This window comes from Myotis brandtii, unplaced genomic scaffold, assembly GCF_000412655.1.
Source record: "Myotis brandtii unplaced genomic scaffold, ASM41265v1 scaffold53, whole genome shotgun sequence".
NCBI lineage: Eukaryota > Metazoa > Chordata > Mammalia > Chiroptera > Vespertilionidae > Myotis > Myotis brandtii.
The window spans coordinates 7,548,683-7,558,112 of NW_005369942.1; the positions used below are offsets into that span (position 1 = coordinate 7,548,683).

Consider the following 9,430-nt stretch of genomic DNA (forward strand, 5'->3'; position numbering starts at 1 on the left):
CACAAATTTTTGTGCACCGGGCCTCTAGTATATATATATATAAGGCTAAGGTCCAATCGTCCGACCAGCCAGTAGGTATGATGTGCACTGATCGCCACGGGGCAGATGCTCAACACAGGAGCTGCCAAGCTGCGGTGACTTGGCAGCAACAGTTCTTGGGTGATGCACCCCGGAACCAGAGAGGAGAGATTCTGATTCCTTGTGGGGCCGCGCAATTCCACCTTTGGCCATGGGTGGTTGTTGTTGCTGGGGCACTGTTGGCCCCAAATCGGCTTTACTGCACATTTGTGTTCCACACCCTGTAAGACTGCAACTTTGCAGAGTGCCCTCTAGCACTCCGAGACCCCTTGGGGGATGTCGGAGAGCTGGTTTTGGCCAGATCCCCGCAGGCCACGCCAAGGGACCCCACCTGTTGGAGGGACCCCGCTCACTCTACAGACGCCCTTCGAGCCACAGCACTGCTCCAGGTGTATTTGGCTGGGGAGGGACTGCGGGAGGTTGGCTCCAGGGCGTGTCCAGCCTGTCTCATCCAGTCTCACCCTGCTGGCCACCTCCTAATTACCTTTCAGTGTGCACGAATCCATGCACCAGGTCACTAGTATGCATATAAGTTATTTGGTTAATCTTTTCCTGCCCCTCCTCCCCTTTGCCTCTGAGATTTGTCAGTCTGTTCCATGTTTCCATGCCTCTGGTTCTATTTTATTCATCAGTTTCTTTTGTTCATTAGATTCTTTGTTCATTTATTTTGATTTTTAGATTCAATTGCTGACATATATTTATTGCCATTTGATCTTGTTCATATTTTTTATCTTCTTACTAAATGATTTTCTCTTACTGTTTTTAAGATTCTTTCTTTGTCTTTATCCTTTGGTATTTTAATAATAATGTGTCTTGGTGTAGGCCTCCTTGGATTCCTTTTGTTTGGGGGCCTCTGTGCTTCCTGGACTTATAAGCCTATTACTTTCACAAGGTAGGGGAATTTTTGTCATTATTTCTTCAAATAGGTTTTCAATATCTTGCTCTCTCTCTTCTCCTTCTGGCATCCCCATAATTTGAATGTTGGTACACTTGAAATTGTCCCAGAGGCTCTTTATACTATCTTCATATTTTTAGATTATTTTTTTCTTTTGCTCTTCTGATTGGGTGTTTTTTGCTTCACAACCAAAAGGCTGCTGGTTTGATTCCTGGTCACATGCCTGGAGTTTTGGGCGCAATCCCCAGGAGAGGGTGTACAGAAGGCAGCTGATCTATGGTTCACTTTCACATCAATGTTTCTCTCTCTCTCTCTCTCTCTCTCTCTCTCTCTCTCTCTCTGAAATAAAAAACACAAACATATTAAAAAGTAACTTACCCAGACCCAGTTCCATCTTCAAAAGAGGTCTTCCATCGTAATGTGATTGAGTAGGGAACAATGTCCGTTATGGAAAACTCACGCACTTTAAATGCTGGTGAGAGAATCGCACACTGCCAATAAAATGTACATTATATTTAAATCAACAAACACAAAACACGCACTAGATTACCCCTGATTAAACTGCTTAATAAAGTCCTTGCAATAAAATTGTTACATTTTAAAAATTACTGTTTAAATGGTAAAACTAGTTAAAATTTAAAAGTGTTGCCCAGCTGGTGTGATTCAGTGGCTAAGTGTCGACCTATGAGTCAGGAGGTCACAGTTCGATTTCTGGTCATGGCACTTGCCTGGGTTGCAGGCCCAATCCAGTAGGGCGTGCAGGAGGCAACTGTTCAATGATTTTCTTTCATGATTGATGTTTGTATCTCTCTCCCTCTCTCTTCATCTGAAATCAATAAAAAAATATATTTTTTAATAAAAGTGTCAGAGTACTTTTTCTGTGACCTTATACAAATTAATACAAAAATATTTTAAAACCCCAAAAAAGAATTTTTAATCGGAATAATTATATGGATTCATAAAATAAATGTTATTTCAGTAGAGCTATAAACATACTGTTTTATGATCATGTAAAATTATAAATAGCTTGGCTGGTGTGGTTCAGTTGTTGAGTATCGATCTCTGAAACAGGAGGTCACAGTTCAATTCCAGTCAGGACACATACCCAGGTTGCAGGCTTGATTTCTGGTAAAGGGCCTGCAAGAGGCAACCAATCAATGATTCTCTCTCATCATTGATGTTTCTATCTCTCTCTCCATCTCAGTTCTTTTCTGAAATCAATAAAAATATCCTTAACAAAAATAAAAAATAGGAAAGGCATAAGACTTACTTTTCAGAAATAATTTCAATTTACTTTTAGCCTATTGACAAGTGGTTAGAATAGATAATATTTAAACTCCTTTTAGGTCAGTCACCATATTTCTGGAAAAATATACATTCCAAAATAAAAATAATATTAATCATACCTGTAATGCACATCCTCTTGCAACAGCTTCATCAGCATTTAATGTGGTACTTATGTCTTTAAGAAAGAATTTAGTGATTTGTTCCTTTACTGCAGGAATTCGAGTTGCTCCTCCTACAATTTCTATACTACTTATGTCTTCACGCTGTAAGTCTGGAAAGCAAAACGTTTTTGAGAAAAATAAGGTAATCTTTGTAACAATGTAAAAAGTAGACCTTGGAAAGTACTTTATTAAAAAGTGAATTTTTTCATTTGCTTAAAACAAGAATAAAAGGAAAGAAGATGGGCAAATAAAAGGTGAAATTTAATAAATACTATCTATGTGTCAGGCACTGCACTTGGTGATGCAGTGACAATAAAAACAAGCACCTTTGGGCTTTATTATTTATTTATTTATTTACTTCTTTTTAATATATTTTTACTGATTTCAGAGAGGAATGGAGAGAGATAGAAACATCAATGATTGACTGGCTGCCTCCTTCATGCCCCCTACCGGGGATCGAGCCCACAATGTGCCCTTGACTGGAATCGAACCTGGGACCCTTCAGTCCGCAGGCTGATGCTCTATCCACTGAGCCAAACCAGCTAGAGCCTCATGGGCTTTAAAGGACTCTCCAGAGTCCTTCAATGTTTTATCTTTCACCTCCCAAATCCACACAGAAAGAAATTTTTTTAAAGGACAAAATACACTTTTTTCCTTGGGAACAGTTTTCAATTATAATTTTTTTCCATAGAAGGTACTTTTAATTATTACCAAAAACTTTGACAACAAACAAGCATATCCCCATTTCTACTTTTTAAAAAAATTTAATCCTCACCTGAGGATATTTTTCTATTGATATTGAGAGAGAGTGGAAGGAAGGGAGGAGATGTAGAGAGAAAGGGAAATATTGATGTGAGAGACACATAGATTACTTGCCTCCTGCACGTGCCCCGACCAGAACCGGGGAGACCAGAACTGGGGACTGAGTCTGCAACTGAGTTATGTGCCCTTGACCGGAATCAGACTGCTCAGTCTACAGGCCAATGATCTAACCCAGGGGTGGGCAAACTTTTTGACTCGAGGGCCACAATGGGTTCTTAAACTGGACCGGAGGGCCGGAACAAAAGCATGGATGGAGTGTTTATGTGAACTAATATAAATTCAAAGTAAACATCATTACATAAAAGGGTACGGTCTTTTTTTTTTTAGTTTTATTCATTTCAAACGGGCCGGATCCGGCCCGAGGGCCGTAGTTTGCCCACGGCTGATCTAACCACTGAGAAAACCAGCTAGGGTCCCATTTCTACTTTACTTTCATCTTAGAAATCTTCTAAACACCTCAGTTTTTACTAGCATTAGTTTTATGATATAAACAATAAAACGAACCAGGATAAGTTCTCAAAAACCCAGATTTCTACTACCTTATTTTTATGAATAAAGAGTGAGTCATAATCTCCTCCTCTAAAATGAGAAATACAAATCTTCAAAAAACAGATGAAGGTTTATAGTTTTACCATTTCCTACACCAGAGATTTTCAACCTTTTTCCTCTCATAGCACATATAAACTAATTTCTAAAATTCTGTGGCACACCAAAATTATATTTTTTGCTGATCTCACACAAAAAATAAGTATAATTTTGATTCATTCACAGTGGATGGTTATTGTTGTGCTGGCTGTTGTCATTTCTTTATTTGATAATCTAAGGGGGGAAAATGTCATTGCCTCTGATTAAATAGTCAGGTATTATATGTTTTAAAAATTCTTGCAGCACACCGGTTGAAAATTGCTGTCCTATACCACTCAAATGAGTAACACCATGCTACAGTTTCGATGGTTAGTCTAATAATCTCCACTTACTAGCTTGTTCCAGTACTGCTTTTAATGGTGGTTCAACTCTGGCAAAGAGGGAAACACATAATTGTTCAAATTGAGCCCTGTGGAAAAATGAAATGAAATTCACTATTTTGAGACCTAAAAATCAAGCATATCTTCTAAAATAACAGAGTCTAAACATTATAAAATAAGCAAACACTTTCCCAACTGAAAACATACATGGTACCTGTTCATTTTACTAGAAACATCAAGATCATTCATGAAACACTCGATGTTCAGTGGAAGATCTGACGCATTTGCACTCATTAGCTTCTTTAGTTTTTCACATTCCTGATATAAACGCAACAAGGCTCGAGCATTTTCTTTCACATTTATCTTATATTTGGTCTTGAACTCATCACAGAAGTAGTCTACTAAAGCCTCATCAAAGTTCCTGCCACCCAAATATGGATCAAAGGTAGTAGCCAAGACCTGTTTAATTGAAAAAATCAGAACTGAATTTTCAGAAATATAGATGTTTTCAAACAAACAAATAAACAAAAATACCCTTTTAAAATTAAAATAAAATCAAACCCAAAAAACTTGTCAAAAATCACTGGGGTGCCAAATTTGAAGTCACTTATATCAATTATAATTTATATTTAGCCAAAATATTTACCCACTCTGAATTATCTGCTTTAGGTTACAGATCAACATATCATAATGTAAGAATAACTCTAGCCTGGCCAGTGGATGAGCATCGACCTATGAACCAGGAGGTCATGGTTCAATTCCTGATTAGGGCACATGCTCGGATTGTGGGCTAGAATCCCAGTATAGGATGTGCAGGAGGCAGCCGACCAATGATTCTCTCTCATCATTGATGTTTCTATCTCTCTCTCCCTCTCCCTTCCTCTCTTAAATCAATAAAAATATATTTTAAAAAAATAACTCTAATCTACACTAATAAAAGACAAAGATGCTAATTGATCATACCTTTGCTATGCCCCAAGCCATGCCCACCAGCCAATCAGAGTGACTATATGCAAATTAACCCAACCAAGATGGCGGCTGGCAGCCACGGAGCTGGAGCAAGCAGGAGGCTTGGTTGCCCGGGTGATGGAGGAAGCCAAGCTTCCCACCTGCCCTGAGCCGGCTGTGGCCTCCGCTCATGGCAACAAAGTTTCAATTATAGAAGACAAATAAATCCCAGATACCTGCTTCCAGCCAGCCTCCACTGGGAGCTTGGGAGACTGGGGGCCGTGGCCAGCCTGCAAACAGCCATCAGCCCCTCACCCAGGCTGGCCACACCCTCATGGGGTGAGGTAACCCGCTGGGGGACTTAGCCAGCCTGAAAACGGACCTCAGCCCCTCACCCAGACTGGCCAGGCACCCCAGCAGGACCCCCCAACCCTGAATGGACTATGGCCAGCCTGCAAATGGCCCTCAGCCCCTCACCCAGGATGACCAGGCACTCCAGTGGGGATCCCCACACTGAAGGGGCTTTGGCCAGCCTGCAAACAGGCACCAGCCCCTCACCCAGGTTGGCCAGGCACTCCTATATAATAAAACGCTAATATGCAAATTGACCCTAACAGCAGAACGACTGGGAATGACTGGTCACTATGACACACACTGACCACCAAGGGGCAGATGCTCTATGCAGGAGCTGCCCCCTGGTGGTCAGTGTGCTCCCACAGGGGAAGCTCTGCTCAGCCACAAGCCAGGCTGACGGCTGCCAGTACAGTGGTGGTGGTGGGAGCCTCTCCTGCCTCCTCAGCAGCGCTAAGGATGTCCGACTGCAGCTTAGGTCTGCTCCCCGCTGGCAAGTGGACATCCCCCGAGGGCTCCCGGGCTGCCAGAGGGATGTCTGACTGACAGCTTAGGCCCAATCCCCCGGGGAGCGGGCCTAAGCCAGTAGGTGGTCATCCCCCGAGGGGTCCCAGACTGCGAGAGGGCACAGGCAGGCTGAGGGACCCCCCCACCGAGTGCACAAATTTTTGTGCACCAGGCCTCTAGTTCTGAAATAATTGAGTTACAACAACTAAAACTTTACCATTACACACCTTTTTATTCTATAACAGCACTGAACAGGTAGGCCAAAAACTAAGTTTAACAGAACAAAGAATAGTCATAAATATATATACCAAAAATAAATTACCCAAGAAAAGCTGATGCAAAGATTAAACTTAAAATACTATAATTGGTCAATTTATAGATCAGGGAGTAGAACTTCAATTATTTAAAAAAAAAACTAGGCTATTTTTATAAAAATACAGAAAAACAAAAGAATACATGAGTGAACAAAAAAGAACACAGAAAAGTATGAAGAAAGACAAGAATTTGACATGGTAAGCATGCTGAGCAATAAGCCCAGCTAGCAATCAGGTGGAACAGGAATAGACAAGTCACAGAACTTTAACACCAGAGCTCCTGAAATCATAGGACCAAGATGTGTAGCCTCTCACCCTACAGTAGAGGACAGAAATGACTAGTTACAAAGTGACTACTAAAACATGGAATCCCACTGTTTGTGTTTTTCGTCAGCTTTTTTTTCCCCCCATAAGGATGGGTGGTGGAATAGTGGTAAGCATGATAGTAGGAAGTGAGTGTAATCTGACTGGAATGTCCTCCGCAGACTAGCATGGGGAATCAATGCACAGACTTCTCACACGGTCCAGTATCATGCAAAATTGTATTGGTATGTGACTTGTACAAATGTGCATCCTCCTGGAGAGAACAGCTTTTACCAAATTTTCAAAGGGTTCTATGATCACTACTTTAAGGTATTTACTAAAAAGGAAAGAAAATTTTCATTTAATTTTCCTTAAATTAAAATTCAAGAGTAACTACCAAGAATGAAACCAATTTACAGAAAACTACCTTACATTCAGTGTGAGTCATCTCCATTTAATTTTCTGATATGAAGGATGATGTTATAGTTATATAAACTACTAGTAGCCCAGTGCACGAATTCATGCACATTGAAAGGAAATTAATTAGAAGAAATATTTTAATATCGCTATTCGCCCTTTCTCTATGATAGAAGTGTCAACCAAATTCACGATTGACAATGACATATTGAAACACACCCATGCATATGGCATCAGTGAGAGCTTTATATATATATTGATAAACTTGCTTAATTAGACCTGCTTTCTGATTTAGCTAAACTTTTTCCAGCCCAGTGAAGCACCCCAACTTCTCTTTCAGGTAATTGTGAGCAGCACAACAGTAAATATCAACACAAAGCAGATTATTATTGTAGATCATGCAGGGAGAACAAAGGGTAAAATATTTAACTGCAGCAGTGTTTGCCTATATTCTTTGCAGTGTGAAAACCTGAAGTCATTTTCAAGGTCCACCATTTCTTAGTTCTTTTCAGTCAGGTCAAGTGTCTAAACTTTCTAAATCTCTGTTTTCTGACTAATGAAAAGAAAATAGGATTCCACCAAGTCTCCTATTTACCTACTCCAGGACTTCTGTGAGGATTAAATGAGATGAGGCATGGGAAAACGCTTCACAGACATTTGGTTAAAGTGTGAAATGTTTGCACCTGGCTATAAAGCAAGTCATGTTCCTGGGCTGAAGAAACTGCAAGGAGGCTAGTCGTTGGTAGGGAAAGGAAGCCGGGCATTGCTATATGATGTCATTACCTGGCACCTACAGCCACCATTTCCAGGCTGGGCTGGGCTGTGGGCCACATTTTGTGCCATGGGGTCTCAGCAGCAGCGTCGGCTGTGATTTGGTGGGCTGTCGCTTGGGGTGGTGGCAGGGCCTGTGTCCCACTTGGGGGAAGCCGAGTGTTGCTTTGTGGGCACGTCATAGCGACCGGTCAGACATTCAGACACTTAGCATATTAGCCTTTTATATATATAGGTAAGACAAAAGGCTCTAAAAAGTGTTGGATAACCCAAAGCATTTCATCTTCTAGTCAATTCTACACATGTACATAATGGAGAGAATGTGCAAGTCTAGATAAGATAACCAATGTAAAAATAAATATAAAACCAAATACAGACTATAAGAAAATAGGCACAGAGAAGTAAATAATGCCACATTATAGAAAATTTTGATTAGGATTCCTAGATACAAATGTTTCTAAAAACAATGGAATCATTTTTAAAAATGTTTCCTTATGTATATTTATAAACAAATATGTAAAATTATCTGATAGCTAATGTAACACCTCAACAATAATATAAATAGCTAACGAATATTATAGTATCTACTATTTGGCATTCCAAGCATTTTGTATACGTTAACTCATTTTGTCCTCAAAAGTTCTATGAGATAGTTACTAATGTTATCGTCAGGTGAGAAACCTAAGATTTAGAGAGGTTAAGTAACTTGCTTAAGTTCATAGTTTTCATGCGGCAGAGAAAGGATTTTAAACCCAGACATAAAGGTCCTCTATATGGTCTTAAATGCTCTGAACCATTAAAGCTAAATATTGCAAATCACTTACTTACTTTAAGTTTTCCTTTGTTAAAAGCACAAAGTGAGACTTGGTAGGCAGAATGTCCCATATCGATAAATACTACATTTCTTGGTTTCTCATCTAACGAGGGAAGATCCTGTTTATAAATTCCATATGCTAGTGCAACTGTTCAAGAACAAAGAATTAGGTTACTTTCAGTATAGCAGTCATGTGGAAGACAGATAAATCACTTTGATACTACACACTTTAATACACAGTAGAGTAATACAAATTATTAATTTCAAATTAACTTTTCATAATTTGCTTAATTAATGTTTTTTTTTTATTTTTTTCACACCCACCGGGCGGCAGGCCGCTCCGAGAGAGGGAGGCGCAGCACCCCCTGGTGGCCGGAGCCTGCAACGGGGCCCGAGCCGCCCTCCCTCTTAATTAATGCTTTTAATGTTATTTTTTTCTTTACTCATCTATAACTCTCGAAAATGAATGATTCTTATAGCCAATGTAAAACATGCCAAAATTTTATACTCCAAATAGAAAAGCTTACAGGAACCAGTACATAACAGTTTTAAAAAAGTAACAGTATTTTTTGACAGTCATTTCAAACAGCAAAGTGCTCACCTGCAGTAGTTTCATTCATCAATCTTAAACAATTTAAACCTGCAACCTGGGCTGCAGCCATCACAGATCTTCTCTCAGCATCAGTGAAAAAGCTAGGAATCTGATATTTAAAAACAACAATTAAGTATATTAAATTTATGTAATATGTTTTACTTAAACATTTCATCAGCTGAAAAATGTAAATTAAATGAGAAAA

General features: G+C 39.7%; 1 protein-coding gene across 1 annotated transcript in view; it reads right to left on the reverse strand.

Moving 5' to 3' along the window:
* HSPA4L (heat shock 70kDa protein 4-like) overlaps positions 1-9,430 on the reverse strand; it is a 54,874-nt gene that overhangs the window by 30,635 nt on the left and 14,809 nt on the right. Inside the window, exons 5-10 of the mRNA XM_005877763.2 lie at positions 9,235-9,334; positions 8,648-8,781; positions 4,423-4,667; positions 4,221-4,297; positions 2,380-2,531; positions 1,352-1,464 (exon numbers count right to left, since the gene is read on the reverse strand). Of these exons, the coding sequence (XP_005877825.1) occupies positions 1,352-1,464; positions 2,380-2,531; positions 4,221-4,297; positions 4,423-4,667; positions 8,648-8,781; positions 9,235-9,334 (821 nt within the window). The remainder of the gene's footprint in view (positions 1-1,351; positions 1,465-2,379; positions 2,532-4,220; positions 4,298-4,422; positions 4,668-8,647; positions 8,782-9,234; positions 9,335-9,430) is intronic.